The sequence below is a fragment of the Mesoplodon bidens genome (assembly GCF_964165515.1).
Source record: "Mesoplodon bidens genome assembly, chromosome: 5".
Classification (NCBI taxonomy): Eukaryota; Metazoa; Chordata; class Mammalia; order Artiodactyla; family Ziphiidae; genus Mesoplodon; species Mesoplodon bidens.
The window spans coordinates 112801777-112821593 of NC_138161.1; the positions used below are offsets into that span (position 1 = coordinate 112801777).

At 35.2% G+C, this 19817-nt stretch overlaps 1 protein-coding gene across 4 annotated transcripts in view; it reads left to right on the forward strand.

The window, feature by feature from the left end:
- ZNF148 (zinc finger protein 148) overlaps nt 1-19817 on the forward strand; it is a 137242-nt gene that overhangs the window by 44210 nt on the left and 73215 nt on the right. For all 4 annotated transcript variants that reach the window (XM_081236080.1, XM_081236082.1, XM_081236083.1 and 1 more), the window contains 2 exons: nt 2339-2474; nt 12515-12863. In XM_081236080.1, the coding sequence (XP_081092206.1) occupies nt 12531-12863 (333 nt within the window). In that variant the 5' untranslated portion in view covers nt 2339-2474; nt 12515-12530. The remainder of the gene's footprint in view (nt 1-2338; nt 2475-12514; nt 12864-19817) is intronic.

A 19817-nucleotide genomic window follows, 5' to 3' on the forward strand; every position in this document is an offset into this window, starting at 1 on the left:
ATGCCACAACATATATATATATATATATATATATATATATATATATATATATATATATATTACATTCATAGATGCTACAAACCCAGCAATACAGTGTTATAACCATTGCTTTATAGATTCTTATATTTTTTTAAAGATGTTAAGAGAAGAAATGAGAAAAATGTATTTTATACAGTTTTTTAGTTTAACCCACATATTTACCATTTCTGGTGTTCTTTTCTTCCTGTTTATTTAAGTCTGGTGTCATTTCCTTTCAACTTGATGGACTTCCTTTAGTATTTCTTGTATGGCAGGTCTACAAAAAATTCTCTCAGTGTTTGTTCATCTGAGACTATGTTTATTATGCCTTCATTTTTGAAGGGTAGTTTTGCTGCCTTCTTGATTGACAGGTTTTTTCTTTCAGCACTTTGAGAATGTGGTCCCACTGTCTTCTGGCCTCTGTTGTTTCTGATTGAAAGTCAGCTGTTAATCGTATTGTGGTCTCCTGCACATGCTGAGTAATTTTTCTCTTTATGCTTGCATGATTTTTCTCCTTGTGTTTGTTTTTAACAGTTTGGCTATGATGTGTCTAGGTGTGTCTCTTTGTAATTATTCTCCATGAGATTCATTGAACTTCTAAGACCCATAGATTTGATTTCTTCTAAAAAATCAAATTTGGAAAATTTTCTGGTGGTGTTTTATTAAAAAAATTTTTTTTCCCTGCCGTTTCTCTCCTCTGGAACTCCAGAAATGTTGATAAGTTGTTCTCTGAGGCTCTGTTCAGTTTTCTTCAATTTTTTTTCTCACTGTTCTTCAGATTGGATAGTTTCTACTGATATATCTTCAAGGTCATCTATTTTCTTCTGCCATCTTGAATCCTGTAGTAGATTTTTTGTTTTAGTTATTATACTTTTCAACTTCAGAATTTCCATGTGGTTCTTTTACATAAATTCTGTACCCTTATTGAGAATTTCTTATCTGTTGATTGTTTTCATAATTAAAAAAAGTTAAAGATGGGTTCTTTTTTAACATGTCTATAATAGATGTTTTGAAATCTTTGCTTAAACCAACATCTGGGGATGCTCAGAAACTGTTGTGATTGCTATTTTTCATTAATGTGGGTCACATTTTTCTTTTCTTTCTTTCTTTTTTTTTGATACACCTTATAATTTGTTGTTGAAAACTGGGCACTTTAGATAACATATTGGAGTAATTTCAGATTGTGAGTCCCCCCTCCCTGCCTGCCCAGGTTATTGTTACTGTTGTCATTTTGCTATTTATTTATATATGATACAATCCTAGTGAAAAAAAATGTTTTTTTTGAGCAAGAGTTCATCTGCAAAAGTAGACATGTGTGAATATGAAGGAAAATTCTGAAATGAAAGGATACTGAGGGGTAAATAGTTCCATCAGAATTTAAACTTTTTAAAAATATGGATACAGTGTTGAAATGTTTTAAAAAGTGAATGTATTATACTTTCTGAAGTACAAAGATGGACTTATTACTGGTATATTTTAGGTGAGAAAGACTATTCTTACTGCCTTTGCACCACTGTAAAAACTGATATAAAATCATAAGATGTGTCATATCATCTGGTCTCCAAGCTTTCTGTGGAGGAGTAAATACAAATTATTCTTAATAGGTAGGAATGCAGTATTTTTAAAAACCTCTATGGTAGGAAACTCCATAAATTCTTTAGTCTGTTACTGGGTTCAGAAATATTCACTGACAGGAAACTTTCTTCTTGTGTATAGCTTATGTTTTTCATTTTAATTTTTTGGGGTATGGAACATAGTCTCCCTATGATTATTCCCATTTTTGTCAGCTTTTCTAGTCAAAGATGACCTTGGTGATCATATTTCTGTAGGTATTTAGTATGATTTTACGACTGTAATCCTTTGTACTGTGAATACATGTACATTCTGTTACAGGACTAGTTCTGTTTGTTATTTTTAAGGCCTAGAATTGTGTTTGCTTCTCTCTTCACTTCATAGCCTTTGCAAAGCAGATAAGTGAGTTTTTAATCACTGATTTCTCTTTTGTAAACGTGTAGGTCTGTAACCTTCTGAATTTCCTTCAATATCCCATGTCTCTGAAGTTGTACACTCCAGATCTAGGCAAATTATTCTTTATAAGGCCAGGGTTATTTCACAGTTACTACTTATCACTATTGTATTTTCCCAGTTTCAGATTTAAAAAGAAGTCATTGCACTGGTTATTCAGGCATAGCTTATTATTTACAAAGAGTGATCACTTCATTATGCATATCAGTTTGTCCATGTTATATTTGTACAGTATTTGTGTTTCCATAAGTAATGTGTTTTGTTTGTTGTGTTTTATTTTTATTTTTTTTTGTAGGAATTGGATGGCATAAATGATTGAAGTGGTATTGAGGGTCTCTGAAGCCTACGAAAGGTAGAAACTCAACCATGATTTCTTTTTCAACTCTACAGCATTCCCTTCCTTGAAGTCTTCATTTTTACGTTAGTCTCAGGTAACTTCAATACTTATTTTTCATAATCATGAATAAGTAAAATTTTCAAATATGAAACCTTTTTTTGGCTGCTAGAATTTCATGTTAAGTTTGTATAATAGTTTCTTTATGTTGTAGTATTTATATCTGGAAGAAACTTAGGATTTAATATTTTTCTTGAGAAAACAGTGTTAAGAGAAAATTGATGAGTAATGATATAGCTTTGGGTTTTAAGTTTAGCCCAAGAGAATATGTGTAGCTTATTATGTAATCTTAGGTGAAATTTAAGTGGGAAGGTTTTTCCTTCTTTAACCCTTTTCTTCAGCAGGGTTAATTGCATTTTCCACTCACCTGTCATAAATGCATACATAGCCACATTAAATTTTCCAGGATTTCCAGGGAAACTATTTTCATATGTGGAAAAATTAGACCTATTAATCAAATTTAATGGTGTTTGGCATATAATTTTTTAAATGTGAAAAAGCATATGTTACTGTACCTTTGTACATATTGTATGTTTGCCTATGCTAGTATAAGGAAGCAGACATGTAGATAATTTTAATAATCATTTATATTAAGTATATTAGTTAAAATTTAGACTTGTCTACTGTGACAGGTACTTAAAAATGTAGAAATACATTTATATTTATTTGAAAAGTCCATATAAACAATATCAGGATTGTTTGGACGCTCCAGAGTCATCATAACCTAGGCTTCTTTGTCTTGCTTTGCCATTCTTAACATGTGGCTTCTATCTTGTGGTCCAAGAGGGTTACCATCATGTCTGCCAATAGAAAGAGGGAAAAGGGAAGAACATTTTCTTTTCCTTTTAGGAGAGTTGCGTATATCATTTCTACTTATGTCCCATTGGCTTTAACTGTTACATGACCACAATCAACTGCATGAGAGGCTGGAAAATGAGTCTTACCTAGGTCATTGTGTGTCTCACTTAATATTTTATTATTGGGCAAGAAGGAGAGAACAGAATCTGGGGGGATAGCTAGTTGTCTGTCACATTAGGGTTTGTCAGATTTACTTTCCATGTATCTAGTTGGACTAACATTAAAATATAAGTTTAAAATATTGTCTTAAGACATATTAACTCTTGGCCTGTGACAGTGCTTTGGAAATTGTTTTGAGTTCTGAGACAATTTTAGTTTTGTAAATAGTCATCATGGTTCTTTGATTCAATACTGCTGTCTTGATGTCATAAGGTGGAATAAGGTCTTAAAAGTTAAAGGTGACTTTTGAGATAATTCCTCATTTTGTTTCACTGCCATTAGGTTGAAATGGTTTGTTTAACGTTTTAGAGTCTTAAGGCAAGGATGAGGGGCTTGGGTGAGAGAATCTTTTTAACATAAAGCTAAATGATGTGTAACTGGTTCTTTCTAACTCTAAAAAATCTATTCTAAATGTTTAGATCTCATGAGAACAACTTATTCCCAAAGACATTATATACTTTATATTTTTGTAGCTGAAAAATATTTCATTGTAATTACATTATATGGTTCTTGGCCTGTTGTAAATACTGTATTTTGAAACAAGTATCAAATATTGTATGTTTCTATTAGAGAATTTATTAAAGGGTTGGAAATTAGTTGTCAGTTTTCCATCATATTTTATGTCAATATCAACATATATTAACCTAGGTACCTTTTTTTTTGAGACTTGAGATAACAGTTAGTTTCAGTAAATTTTGTATACTTGTATCGAGTATTTATATTAGGCCTGTTGATTTAACTTTATTAGAAAATGGTTATAAGACATTTTCGGTGTTTTTGGCATTGAAGGCGACAAATGCATTTTTAGTTTTATTGTGCTTCACAAATAGGGTTTGTACTGTGAAGTGAGAGCATTTATCCAATGTTTAAAAATTAAAATTTTGATTCAAATAGTTAATGCTTTTCTGTTTTGAAATGAGTCTTGGTTATTATATAGTACATGTTATAAATAGCTTAGTGTATAGGGAAGTTTAAGAAGTATTTTTAATGTTTCTTTTATTATACAAAACTGTAGAAAACTTATAGTTTCCTAATAGAGTAAGTATTTTTAATATGAATGTTTGAATTGTTGGTATTGGCATAAAATGAGATGGATGAAACAACTAGATCTAGCAGAATGTAGGGTTCTGTTTTGCTTGGATCTTTTTTACCTTTTCCCTTTCCCTCTCCTTTTTAAGATAAAATATAGCTGTTTCTCAACAAACAGTTGCCATAAATTTGATGTCTTACCATTTCTAAATACCACTAATTTCTTGTTGTTACATTGTTTGAGAAGACTGGTGATGAGTATTTGGAATGGAGAATATGCTTAGATTCTGCTTTATTTTGAGCAGGGCATTGGGCATATAGAGATGCCTGTTAGCTTTGGCTTAAATATTTATAAATTATTTTTCTGTGGTTAAAAAACAATCACAGGTTTTTATTTAGTTGTCATATTGTGTAAAGTGATTTATCTTAGTCTGTAAATTCTCTTATTAAACATCTTTTATTGTTGCAAGCACTAATAAAAAAGGCCATTTTGTCTAGTTGCCATTATTGTAAATGATGCTCCTATTAGGATGTTTTGAATAGTAACAATTAAAAGTCAAAAGGCATAGTTTACAAAATATGCCTTAAAAATGCAAAATGGTAGTTATACAAAGGTGTATCTGAAGGGGTTTCTGAATGTAGAACAAACCTAGGTAAGAGCTAGATTTTGTTTCTAAATTAGAGATGAAGCAGTTTTTGCTTAGATCAAAACTATAATTTTGAAGGATGAGAGGGAATAGAAAACTTCTGAGGAATAACAAATGGCAGATTGTTAAATCCATTTTGATTATGGGTTTCTTTGTAGTACCAATTTGATCTTGAGGCTGATTGATACTTGTATTTCTAATGCTGATATTTATAAGGTGTAATTTCTCACTGACTACATAGGTTAGAAATATTAATATCCAAATGAATGTAACTGGCATCCTCCAGACAGCAAGGAGTTTGTTGAAAATACTTTGAATCAGAAGTAATTTGTGAAATCCAGGTTTTTGTTTTTGTTTTTTTTTAATCTGTTTCAGGTTCCTTTGAGTACTTCTCTTTTGCCTATGAGTGAAGTTTCTTTATAGGTTGAATGGGTTCTGGTACAAGGCAGGGTATTATTGATTTGGGAGAAGACTTTGAGTTGGAAATTACTCTTTTTATAGAAAAGAATGATGTTTAGGTTCCTAAGCTTGCCAACTATAACCTGTTTTGACTCATTTAGTTGAAGTTTTACATTATTCAATAAATGTTGATGGAAAATAATATTACAACCAAACTCAGTAAATAAAACAGAAAAGCGGTGTCTTTAAGTGAGGTATATTTCTTTCACACTTGAATGCAGATTTAATTAAAGGTGATAAAGTGGCAGATCAATATTCACGTACATTCTGAAGGGGAAGGTAGGTGTTTTCAAGAATATTAGAGGATTATGGCACAAGCCTTCAAATCTGTTTTCACTTTAAAACTTACAGTCCTCTTTTCTTTGATACAGGTATATCTTTAACATAGCTCCTACATTTATCAGCCGTATTTAGGATTATTTTTTTGATTTCCAAGTGAAAATGGGAAAGTAAAGGAAAAAGAAAGAGAGATTTTCCTAAAGTAACTTGGTAAAGGTTTGAAGAAAGAATGGAAGGATTAAGGGGGTATATGTGAACCCATGAAAAAGAACGAGGAGAAATTTACTGAGCTGTGAATAATAGGTAGAAGTGGAATTCAGGAATTATGGAAGGTGTCTATGCATGCTGAAGGAGAAAAGGGATTCTGTGTCACACAGAATTCTCCCATGGTAGCCATGAGACGGGAGTAGCCAACTAAGGATTGCTTTACCAAGCCAAGCAGTGGTGACAGGGTGGCTTCAGAGTGGGTGGGTGAGAAGAGAATGAGTTCAACGAGTTCTTAGTGTCCAGGGCCTTTTCAAGACGGAGGTAGTATGGTATGGTAAAAAGTGCATTAAACCAGGTAAGTCTTTTCAAATCCCAGTTTACATGCTAGCTTTGTGACTTTGGGTAAACTCCAGTTTCTTCATCTGTTAAACGGGGATATACTATTACTGTCTTGAGTGTTACTGTAAATATTAAGTGAAGTAACATATCAGTGTGCCCAGCATAGTGTCTTACATCTGGTAGATCCTCAACACATGTTAGTTGTCTTTCTTCTCCAGGTTATGATAATCTCTGAATTTTATAATATAGACTCAAACCTGTTAATAAATTTGGAAAGACATTTTCCTCATTAATTGCATAGAATTCCCATAAAAAACTCAGTAAGCATTTTTAAGTTGAATTCCCATAATTTATAGAATTTTTAAGTTGAATTCCCATTTTAATTTATAGAATTCCCATAAAAAAACGCAGTAAGCATTGTATAGTTGATTAAAAATGAGTAGTAATGCCCAACTTGTTCATATATTATGCTTCTGTTAACTTTGTCTTCTGAAAACAAGCCCAGACAGTCCCCTCAACTGAGAAAATACTTGTCTCAAATGCCCATGTGTTTAACTCCTTATTAAAAGCCCTGACTCAAAGCTTATTTACTCTATTTCAACTTATACAAATCTATAAAGCATAGTTTCTAATTGCTTGCACACAGTTGATTAGAAGCATTAAATTAGAAGGTCCAACAAGAAGAGTTAACTGTCTTTTCTGGAAGGCAGGAGAAAGTGATGGCTGATAATTTATATTCTCTTTAAGTACTGCATTGCCATTAGGCTTAAATGACTAGGGATTTCTTAATCGGCTGCAATTTGGATTACTTTTACAAAGCTGAACCAAACATTTTTCAGTACGAAAGGATCGTGGGTGTGTGTGTGGGAGAGGGAGAATTGAATGGAGCAGAAAGCTGAATTGTGGTCCCTCAATATTCCTTTTGCTATACCTTCTAGCTTCTCTGGCAGAGGGATGGAGATGAGAGAAGAAAGAAACTTGGAAGGGCAAAAAGAATGCAGCATTTGAAGTAATCTGCTAAAGGGGGATTTCAGAGAAATTGGCCTGAAGTGGGCCCCTTCCTTCCCTCTCTCTCTTACTAAGTTCTAGTTTTTAGCAATCTCTGTTCGGGGTAACTCCAGAAGGAGTGCCATCTTACCTTTAGCTGAATTAGTTCTAGAACATCATTGTCCGTCCTGTCTTGGATCATAACAGCTCTGCGATTTTATATTCTTTGTCAGCTGCCCAAGCTTCCTTCAGTTGCAGAATAATGGATCATTACAAGGAGCTCAGGGTGGCTTATTGCTTATTACTCCACCTAGTCCTTCTTTTTCCCCATTTGACAGAGGCTCCTGGGAATGCAGATTAGTTGTTTATTTATTTATTTTTTCCAGAGCAGCCTTTCATGTAAGTGACATGACTTAAGCATTCTTTCTTTCGTTCTCTCTCCTGTGTAATATTCCTAACTCCTGAATTTCCATTAATTGTATACACATTTGGGTCAAAAAACAGTTGGCTTTTTGAAGGTTTAGCAGGAAGAGACATTTAAATATTCACATGTTAGTGCAGATTGATAACATCAGTTTCCTTTCTTTACACTCAGCTGATCCTCCCTGAAAATATTGAAATTAGAGAAGGAAAGTAGCCTGTGTTAACTTTTTTTTTTTTTTTTCTTTTTGCGGTATGCGGGCCTCTCACTGTCGTGGCCTCTCCCGTTGCGGAGCACAGGCTCCGGATGCGCAGGCCCAGCAGCCATGGCCCACGGGCCCAGCCGCTCCGCGGCATATGGGATCCTCCCAGACCGGGGCACGAACCCGTATCCCCTGCATCGGCAGGCGGACTCTCAACCACTGCGCCACCAGGGAGGCCCAACCTGTGTTAACTTTTGAGCATAGGACCTTTTGCTGTGTTTGGGTTTTTGAGTGTGCAGAGAAGCACATAAGAGCTTTGACGTAGATCATGTAAGAGTTACAAGGGGGAAAGTTAAAGGTAGTAAGTGCATATAAGAGAGCCTCAAGGACAATAATAAACATACTTTTCTTTATCATTTTTCTTAGGGTAGCTTTGTCCTTTTCCAATTTACCATGGGCTTAGTGAAATTAACTTTTTTTGTTTGAGAGCCTTGTTTATTTCCTGTCCAGCTTACTCTGCCCAGACGCTGGTTGAGGTGTGTGATACAAGTGGGGCTCACTTATTTGTCTATGTATCTTCTTCTTGATTTTTTTTTCTTTCCCACTTAATATATCTTGGAAAACTTTTTACCCAGCACATATAACTACCTCATTCACTTTAATGGCTGTGTGTATTCCAGTGTATGGTTGAATCATAATTAATTTAACAAGTCTTCTATTATTGGATGCTTAGGTTGTTTCCAATCTTTTTCCATTAAAAGGTCACACCAGACATCCTTGTACATACATCTTTGGTTAATTTTTATGACTAAGCACATACATAGGATTGTATATACTCCTGGCAGTGAGGTTGCTGGCTCAGTGGTACATACAGTTTTCATTCTGGCAGATTTTCCAAAACTAACTTTAAAACCTTGTCAAAGCAGTGTTCATTGATATTGAAATCTGTGTTGAAATCTTTGTATTTTCTGGTATTTAAGGGAAATTGTCTCAAGGACAGTTTTTAGGCTAGCCAGTAATTTGAAATATATGGCTTAATTTGGGGTCATAGGAATAAGAAACCATACGTAACAAAGGAACAGTGATTCCTTTTTCTGTATATATGGCCTGTTTTCGAGAAAATTTTTGAGGTCAAGCTTGCCTTCGTTAACAGTATTTCCACTTCCCGTTTTATTTACTACCTGTATATTGAGGTGTGGTATCTTCCTGTTCCAAATCCCTCATTCTGGCACTTTTTTGCCAACCTGCCTTTTTTCCTCCAGATAGTCTCTCTCTCCAAAGTACTTTGACTTCCTCAATACTTACTGTTTCAGCCTGATGTTAGGGATAAGGTTAGTTTAAAAAAATTATGTTTTTATGTTTATTTTAATAGGCATATTACATATTAACACAGTATTATAGGTATAGTTTTAAATAGTATACATGTATTAGGATATGACAAATTTTAAAAAATTGATGAGGTGCATGACAAAAAACATTGGAGATGAGGACCACTACTTTAGGGAAATATAGACCTTGCATTGGGTGAGTAAGTCAGTTTCAACTTCAGCTAATTTTTTTTTTTTTTTTTTTTTTTTTTTTTTTTTTTTTTGCGTTATGCGGGCCTCTCACTGTTGTGGCCTCTCCCCTTGCGGAGCGCAGGCTCCGGACGCACAGGCTCAGCGGCCATGGCTCACGGGCCTAGCCGCTCTGCGGCATGTGGGATCTTCCCGGACCGGGGCACGAACCCGTGTCCCCTGCATCGGCAGGCGGACTCTCAACCACTGCGCCACCAGGGAAGCCCTCAGCTAATTTTTTTAAAAAAGTTCTGTCCTAGGTCAGTTTGTCTAATATCTTTTATTAATGTCTTCTTTTAATAACTACTTCTTTTACTTCTCCTGTATTCTTTAAAAGCTCCCAAGGGTGTGGGTTTTTTTTTTTTTTTTTTAATGATGATGTATGTGGCAATAGCAGATGTCACAGCAATAAAGGGTGGCTTTGTGTATATATACATCCCTTTTAAGTTGGGGGCTTTCCAAATCCTTTAGGAAAATAATAAACAGATTAGAAGAATATAATTGATTTGGTAAGGATTTCCAAAGAAATAAGCAAATTTTAACCCTAAGAGACTTAAATTTCACTTAGTTGTGGGATAGTTTATTCTCTAGAAATGTGATAAACAGAATATTTGAAGAGGACAGTTATTTGGTGATATGTTTAAAATGTTTGTCCTTTAGACTATTTGAAGATTTTGGAAAGAGAAATTAGATTCTTGTTCCTTTGTCCCTTATGTATTCTGGACTTACGATACTACCTGGTACCAGGGAAGACAAGGTTAGCAAGTATGAATTATATTTTTATTTACTTTGCTGTTTATATGAGCTGTTTTTTGAGCTGCACATTTAAGTAAAGTTTTCTCCCTAGATGATAACCTTAGTAAATGAAAGAGTATTTAAATTTCAGTAGTGTATTTGAATTTAACTGATCATTTATTTTACCTCTGAAAGCTATGATCAAAGTAGTAACCATTACTACCTGATTGATTTGGGAAAGAGGTGACTAAACTGAAACATAGTTAATGCATTTACTAATTGTGGGCCCATCATGTTGGGCGAGTGTGTGTGTTTATTTTGCACAATCTGATAAAAAACAAACAGTACCAATGTTCTGACATTCTTTGAGATGAAGTTTCTTTGGATTTCATGATTATTGTTATGCTAGTTTCTCAAGTAACACAATGGAGTGCGAATTTACAGCAAAGAAAGTTAGAAGATTTAGTATTGCCTGTGTTTTCTATAATAATGGAAAAAATAAGATAATGTAATTATTTAATAGTGTCTAGTTCTTATCATGACCTCTTAAATTTATTTAATCATGTGCAATTATTTAAGAATATATTAGTAATGAAAATACTACTTTTTCCATGTTAACAAATTTAAAAGCATTTGAAAGAATAAAATTTTATTATAGAAAGTTTTCAAATTAGAGATAAATGTAAATATGAAAAAAACCTGGTAATTTCACCACCCAGTGGTAATATTAATATTGTTAGCATTTTCAATAAATCTGTGTACAAACACATATTTATACACACATTTCCCTTAATATCAGGCTTTTTCCCCAAATTTTCAAATATTTTTCAAGAATATTTTTTGACTGTATGGATATTTTTTGAATTCCAGCAGACTTCAACTTTTTACTGAAGCATAAATGCAGTAAATTTGAATTTATTTATTCTGGCAGAAATGTATGCATATCACAGATATATACATCTTAAAATTTTACAAAGTGAGCACACCTGTGCAATCAGCATTCAACTCAGGAAAAACATTGGCAGTTTCCAAACACCCGCCTTTTCCTACCTCCTATCAATGGCCTCTTCACCCAAGGATAGCCATTTTTCTGATTCTGTTTTTAAGAAAAACATTGAGATATAATTTATATACAATAAAATTCATCCATCCTAAGTGTACAATTCAATGATTTTTAGTAAATTTACTGTAGTCTAGTTTTAAAACATATATATGAATATAATTTAACCAGTTTCGTTTTGTTGAATACGCAGTGTGATTCCAGTTTTTCACTATTGAAGTACTGCTATAGTGATTTTCCATGCATATCTTTATATGTACTTCTGATTTCATCAGGATAGGTTCCTAAAAGTAAAATCACCAGTTCAAAGAATATGTGCATTTTTATGGCTTTTGATACATGGTACCAAATTACCTTTGAAAATGAACTAACATACTCCCACTGTCAGTAGATGAGTGTCTTTTTTTCCCCCCCCTGCCACCTCAACGTCAGGTGTATTTTTTTGTGTGTGTGGTACGCGGGCCTCTCACTGCTGTGGCCTCTCCCGCTGCGGAGCACAGGCTCCGGACGCGCAGGCTCAGCGGCCATGGCTCATGGGCCCAGCTGCTCCGTGGCATGTGGGATCCTCCTGGTCCAGGGCACGAACCCATGTCCCCTGCATCGGCAGGCGGACTCTCAACCACTGCGCCACCAGGGAAGCTCGAGGTGTATTTTTTAAGCGTTATTATCAGTTTGGTGGATAAAATATGGTTTTAATGTTCATTTCTTTAATTACTACTGTAAGTGAATATTATTTTATATATTTAGTGACTGTTTCTAATTTTTCTTTATGATTTGCCTGATACTGTTCTCTCAGTTTATTTCTTAATGTTATTTCTTTTTATTTTTAAGATATTTTAGTATATTAAAGGATTTGGATCCTTCTGGTGTTACCCCCAATTTGCTTTATGTCATGCTCATTTTTCATAATGAAATAGATTAGGATTTTGTGTCTTAATGTCAAAAATAAAAAGTTGTGTTTTACTCTACCAGCCTTTGGAAATTTATTGTGGTAATTTTTAAATTGGAGGCAATATTGAATTATATGAATAAAACATTTTTATTAAAGTGTGTACCTTTCATAATTTGAAATTTAAAAAATTCAGGTAGACATATGAAACTAATTTATTATGTTTTGTTGCCAAACTTGGTCTTTCTAGGCATTTATACTTAAGCATGAACATTGACGACAAACTGGAAGGATTATTTCTTAAATGTGGCGGCATAGACGAAATGCAGTCTTCCAGGGCAATGGTTGTAATGGGTGGAGTGTCTGGCCAGTCTACTGTGTCTGGAGAGCTGCAGGAGTCGGTTCTTCAGGATCGGAGTATGCCTCACCAGGAGATCCTTGCTGCAGATGAAGTGTTACAAGAAAGTGAAATGAGACAACAGGATATGATATCACATGATGAACTCATGGTCCATGAGGAAACAGTGAAAAATGATGAAGAGCAGATGGAGACACATGAAAGACTTCCTCAAGGACTACAGTATGCACTTAATGTCCCTGTAAGTAATTCCTTTATAAGATATTAAACTTACAGTTAGAAACATAATTAATTTTGTATTAAGTGATACAAGTCATAGAAGAAATTTCAGGAAATGTTTAAAGGCTGAATATAAATAGTTCAAATGGGCATTATTAAATAGATATACTAAATATTGGTAAAAATCATAATTGAAAAGGCAAAATTAAGTTTTGATATTACATACATTTCAGAAACTTATCTTTTCTGGATCACATTTATTTATCTATTTATCAGGGTTACTGTGTATTGAATTTTTGTGTGTGTGTATTAAATTTTAAGTGCTTAATCTTAAAAGATACTTTGTTTCAACTTCTGGATTTCTCCTTAAAGAGTAGAAAGATTGAGCATAGCTAGAAAAAGATTGTACACTTGAGAGTTTTTCCTTCAAATTCTGTAACTCTTGGCAGTTCCTGCCATCTTTATTTTTTTCATTATCTTTAAAAAGGATATCAGCTCTTCAGTCTGTTTACCCTGGATGTCATAGGTCATCACCTAAGGTACTCTTTTGTAGGCACCCATAACTTTTTTTTTTCAATTCAAACGAACATTTATTGGGCCCACATTAAACGGGACATGGTGAAGAGATTACAAGTTGCCTTTTCTGTCTTGTGTACAATTTCTGCCACTCTTTCCTCAAGTGGGTACATCCTATGTCTCACAGTCTTTGCAATTATTCAAGCTCCTATAATGGAATGGTAGGCTTGTTCAGAGGCTCAGAATCTTTTTAGAAAGTTGTAGTTAGCAGAGTGATGGTCACAGGTAATGGAGAACTGCTTCGTTTTCTAACAAAAAAACAAAAACAGTGAGCTGGACTCGTTGCTTCCCATGAAGATGCTGGGCTCATCTGGTGCTTCAGTCACGGGCTCTTTGGAATAACCAGCAGTGACATCTTCATAATCTTTACTCCATAAGTTTTCTGTGTGAAGTGACTCATAATCAACTCTGGCCTTAGTGACTTCTTCCTCAGAGCTGAGGGTGTTTAATTCCACATTAGTAGGTAATGCGAAAGTCTGTGTGTTCTCTAAATACAAGTCAGTGGTTGTTTCTGTATCTTGGTCACTGGTCAAGTGTAGTAGGACAGTGGTTGACTGACTGTAGGTCAGTGATGAATTCTCGGAGTAGTGTGGGGTAAGTCACAGCCAGGGCAAACCAGGCAGAGAGGAGCAGGGCCTTCCTGAGCATGGTGCTGATGCAGGCGGGGAGTGTGGGAAGCTCACGAAAGTAAGGAGGCTGAGTGTTTTTCTTTGCCTTCTTGTATCTTTATTTTTACCTGATGACCAGCAAAACTACAACTGTAATGTAATCCTCTTCTACTGTTTATGTGATATTAAACCTGGATCCTTTCAGTACTTCTGATATACTGTGCTTTTTCTTTTGCTTTAGGACCTTTGTATATCCTACTTGTAATATTCCCCTCAGTCATAGCCCCTGCCTGTTTTTTTAACCTAGTTAAAACTTCATCATCATCAGCTTGCCACTTCTGTCTGGTCTAGGTGTAGTTCCTGCAATAGGGACTTGTTCACTGTCTGTCTCTGATAGATTGTAGGCTCTATCTATGTATGACAGCATGAATTTTGTCTTATTTTCTATTAAGTCCCAGGTGTTGGCACATGGTGTGAATGAATGGATAACTACTTACAGTTGTGTTCTAATACATGTGCTCACCAACTTTTACCTAGTCCATTGCAATAGCCTTTTCCTTTTTCAGCCTGTTGATGGTGATGGATTACATTAATTAATTTTTAAATGTTGAATCAGCCTTGCATACCTGGAAGAAATTCCACTTTGTTATGGCTTATAATTCTTTTTACACATTGTTTGATTCAGATTACTAATAGCTGTTGAAGATTTTTGCATCTATGTTCATGAGATAGATTGGTCTAGTTTTCTTTTCGTGCAATATCTTTGTCTGGTTTGGATATTAGAGTAATCCTGGCCTCATAGAATGAGTTAGGAATATTCACTCTGCTTTGGTCTTCTGGGAGAGTGTAGAGAATTGGTATAATTTCTTCCTCGAATGTTTGGTGGAATTCACCAGTGAATCCATAGGGCCTGCTACTTTCTTTTTTGGAAGGTTATTAATTACTGGTTCAATTTCTTTAATAGCTATAGACCTATTCAGATTGTCTGTTTCTTCTTGTGTGAGTTTTGACAGATTGTGTCTTCCGAGGAATTGGTTCAATTCATGTAGGTTTTCAAATTTGCGGGCATAGAGTTGTTCATAGTATTCTTTTATTATCCTTTTAATGTCTGTGGTGTCTGTAGTGATGTCCCCACTTTCATTTCTTATATCAGTAATTTATATCTTCTTTTTTTCTTAGCCTGGCTAGAGGCTTGCTGCCTTTTTTTTAAAAAAAAGTATCTTAACAGTTTTTAAGCATATGGTGTTACATACAGTATCAGCATATAGTTGACTGTACTCACATTGTTGTACAGTAGATCTCTAGATCTACTGTACAACTGTTTCATCTTGCAAAGCTGAATCTCTATACCCACTGCACACCAATTCCCCATTTTTACCTGCCCCCAGTAAAGACTTAATAATTTTATAGAGAACTAGCTTTTGATTTTTTCTGTTGATTTCCAGTTTTCAGTTTCATTGATATCTGCTCTGATTTTTATGATTTCTTCTGTTATTTTGGATTTTTTTTTTTTGCAGTACGCAGGCCTCTCACTGTTGTGGCCTCTCCCGTTGCGGAGCACAGGCTCCGGACGCGCAGGCTCAGCGGCCATGGCTCACAGGCCCAGCTGCTCCACGGCATGTGGGATCTTCCTGGACCGGGGCACGAACCCGTGTCCCCTGCACCGGCAGGCATACTCTTAACCACTGCGCCACCAGGGAAGCCCTGTTATTTTGGATTTAATTTGCCATCTGCCCCTCCAGTTTTCAGTGGTGGAAGTTTAGGTGATTGATTTAGATCTTTTCTGATATATAGAAATGGCATTCTAATATAGCATTCAATGATATAGATTTCTCTCTAAGCACTGCTTTCAGTGTCCCTCACATTTTGATGAGTTGTATTTTTATTTTCATTTAGTTCATTTTATCTTTTAATTTCTTCTGAGACTTCTTTTTTGATTCATGTGTTATTTGGAAGTATGTTGTTTAATATCCAAGCATTTGGGGGTTTTCCAACTATTTTTCTGTTACTGATTTCTAGTTTAGTTTTCTTGTGGTCTGAGAGTGTTTATTATATGATTTTCTGTTCTTTTACATTTGAGAAGTTGTGTTTTATGGCCCTGAATGTCATCTGTCTTGGTGAATGCTCCATGTGAGATTGAGAAGAATTAGTGTTTTGCTGTTGTTGGATAAAGTAGTCTGTTGATTGCAATAGCTTTCTTTTTAAAAAAAATAAATGTATTTAGTATTTATTTTTGGCTGCATTGGGTCTTCATCGCTGCCCATGGGCTTTCTCTAGTTGGGGTGAGCAGGGGCTGCTCTTCATTGTGGTGTGCGAGCTTCTCATTGCGGTGGCTTCTCTTGTTGCATAACACAGGCTCTAGGCACTCGGGCTCAGTAATTGTGGCTCGCGGGCTCTAGAGTGCAGGCTCAGTAGTTGTGGCGCACGGGCTTAGTTGTTCCGTTGTATGTGGGATCTTTCCAGACCAGGGCTCAAACCCGTGTCCCCTGCATTCGCAGGCAGATTCTTAACCACTGCACCACCAGGGAAGTCCCGCAATAGCTTTCTTATTGGACTGATTGTAGCCTGACCCTTATCCAGTCTGTATTTCAGATGGTTCCTATAGTGATCTTTCCAAAACGATATTTATACTTATCACTCCCCTACCAAAACTTTTTCAGAGGTTTCTTATTGCTAAACAGCTGAAATGTATTCTTTTGCTTGGGCCGAAAGGGCCTGTGATCAGGTCTCTTCTTATCCAGCCCCTGTGTACAGTGCTTCAAGCCCCTCTCCCCACTTCATACTTTAAGTACATTGAAATTACATTAGTTGCCCAGGTCCAGTATGATTTTTTCTATTACTTCTGTACATGTTGTATATACCTGTAATATTCTTTGTTTGGCAGTCTACCATTTTTCAGTTCTCAAAACTTTCTTTTGTGTAATTTTCATTATAGTAACTAACTTATTTTTCATTTCTTGGCTTGCAGGACTGTGAGGTCTCTTTTCTGGAACCTATATTTTAACTTTGTGTTCTCAATAACTGGGCTATGGTAGGCAGTCAGATATTTTTTGAGTGAAAGAAATTTTTTTTAATTGAGAAAAAGTTTAAATTGAAATGCTGTGAGATCCTAAGTTTATAGTTTAGAGTTTTGACAACTGCATAAACTTGTGTAACCCACAAGGCATCAAGGTACAGAATATTTTCATCATCCTAGAAAGTTTGTGTTTCTTCCTGGTCAGTCCACTCCACAACAGTTGTTGTGGTTTTTTTCCCCCCATCATAGATTAGTGTTGTCCTTTGAGAACTTTATGTGAACGGAATCATATGTAACTCTTGTGTCCAGCTTCTTTTTTTTTTCCACTATAGAATATCAATTTTATTTGAAAAAATTCTAATATAGAACTAAATAGGGACTTCCCTGGTGGCACAGTGGTTAAGAATCCGCCTGCTGTTGCAGGGGACACAGGATTGAGCCCTGGTCCCACATGCTGCAGAGCACCTAAGCCCATGTGCCACAGCTACCGAGCCTGTGCTCTAGAGTCTGTGAGCCACAGCTGCTGAGCCCTCGTGCCACAACTGCTGAAGCTCGTACTCCTAGAGCCCATGCTCCGCAACAAGAGAAGCCACCGCAATGAAAAGCCCTTGCACCGCAACAAAGAGTAGCCCTCAGTCGCCGCAACTAGAGAAAGCCTGTGCACAGCAATGAAGAAAATAAATAAATAAAAATTTAAAAAAAGAACTAAATAGCTGTAACATCAGTATTTTTCACATAGTTTTTACTTACTAATTGAAAAGTAACTGAAACAATGTAAAATAATAATTGCTTTTCCTGTGGATAAGTATATTAAAAAATAACATTCATCTTTACAAAGTGTGCATTCCTATTGTGTTGTAGTATAATATCACAAGTTAGAGATTGATTAAGGGTTTTATTTCGCAGGTGTTGGTACTGAACACCTCAAAGCAGTAGTCTATTGTGATGTATTTTAAATTAATTTTCAGTTGCATTAGAAAGAGAATGATGGCTTGGTTATTTAGTTGTCACACTAATGAAGTAGGTATTTCAAAATTTCTTCTCCAGCTTCTTTTGCTCAGCATAGTGTTTTTGCAGTTTTTCATGTTGGTTGGGTGTATAAGTAGTTCATCCCTTTTCGTTGTTGATTAACATTCTGTTGTTTCATTATCCTAAAATGTTGTTTATTTATTTCCTTCTTTATGGTTATTTATTATCTTTAGTTTTCAACCTTTATGGATAAAGCTGCTATGAACATTGTTGTGCAAGTCTGTTTTCATTTCTTTTGGGTACATTTTTATAGAAGTTAAACTATTTCTCTTCTGTTTTCATTTTGTTTGATCTAGTGTCTATCTTTGCATTAGTATTACTCTTTCATTTTAAATTAATTTTTATTGGAGTATAGTTGCTTTACAATGTTGTGTTAGCTTCTACCGCACAGCAAAATGAATCAGTCATAATATACATATATCCCCTCCCTTTTGGATTTCCCTCCTGCATCAGTATTGCTCTTGATAGCTGTATTTTTTTTTAATATAAATTTATTTATTTATTTGTTTGTTTGTTTATGGCTGCGTTGGATCTTCGTTGCTGTGTGTTCAAAAAATTTTCAATGTGTAATTGTTCATAACTAGTATATAGAAATGCAGTTGATTCTTTTTATATTGACCATGTATTCTGTGATCGTGTTATATGTACCTATTAGTTCTAGTAAGATTCCTTAGATTTATTCACAGTCCCTATTATCCATAAATTTTACATCTTCCTTTCCAATCTAACTTCTTTTTTCTTCCTTATTGTATTGACTAGGCCTCCAGTACAGTGTTGAATAGAAGTAGTAAAAGTAGACATCTTTGCTTTTTTCCTGATCTTTAGGGGACTGCATTCAGCTTTTCACCATTAAGAATTGTTTTAGCTATAGATTTTTCTTAGGTGATCTTTATTTATTAGGTGGAAGAAGTTTTCTTTCTAGTTTGTTGAAATTTTTTTAAACTATGAATGGATGTATAACTTCAATATTTTTTCTGTATCCGTTAGATGATTATATGATTCCCCCCCTTTTTTAAAAATAAATTTATTTATTTTTGGCTGCGTTGGGTCTTCGTTGCTGCACGCGGGCTTTCTCTAGTTGCGCCAAGCGGGGGCTACTCTTCATTGCAGTGTGCGGGCTTCTCCTTGCGGTGGCTTCTCTTGTTGCAGAGCACGGGCTCTAGAGCGCAGGCTCAGTAGTTGTGGCACACGGGCTTAGTTCCTCCGCGGCATATGGGATCTTCCTGGACCAGTGCTTGAACTCCTGTCCCCTGCACTGGCAGGTGGATTCCCAACCACTGCGCCACCAGGGAAGTCCCTCCTCCCTTTTCGTAATATAGTGAATTTATTGATTGATTTTCAAATGTTAAATCAACCCTGCATTCCTGGGATAAACCACACTTGGTCATGATGTGCCATCTTTTTTATAAGTTGCTGGATTCAGTTTACTAATTTTTTTAAAAGAATTTTTATGTGTATGTTTATGAGGGATACTAGTTTTCTTGTAGTCTTTGTTTTAGGTATACTGGCCACATTAAAAATGGGGTAGGAAATAGTTCCTTCTCTGTTTTCAGAAAGAGTTTGTGTAAGATTGGTATTATTTCTATCATACATATTTAGTAGACTTCACCAATAAAGCTAATCTTTGGCTGAGTTTTCTTTGTGGGAAAATTTTTACTTCCAAATATAATTTTTTTTTTTTTTTTTTTTTTTTTTTTTTTTTTTTGCGGTAGGCGGGCCTCTCACTGTTGTGGCCTCTCCCCTTGCA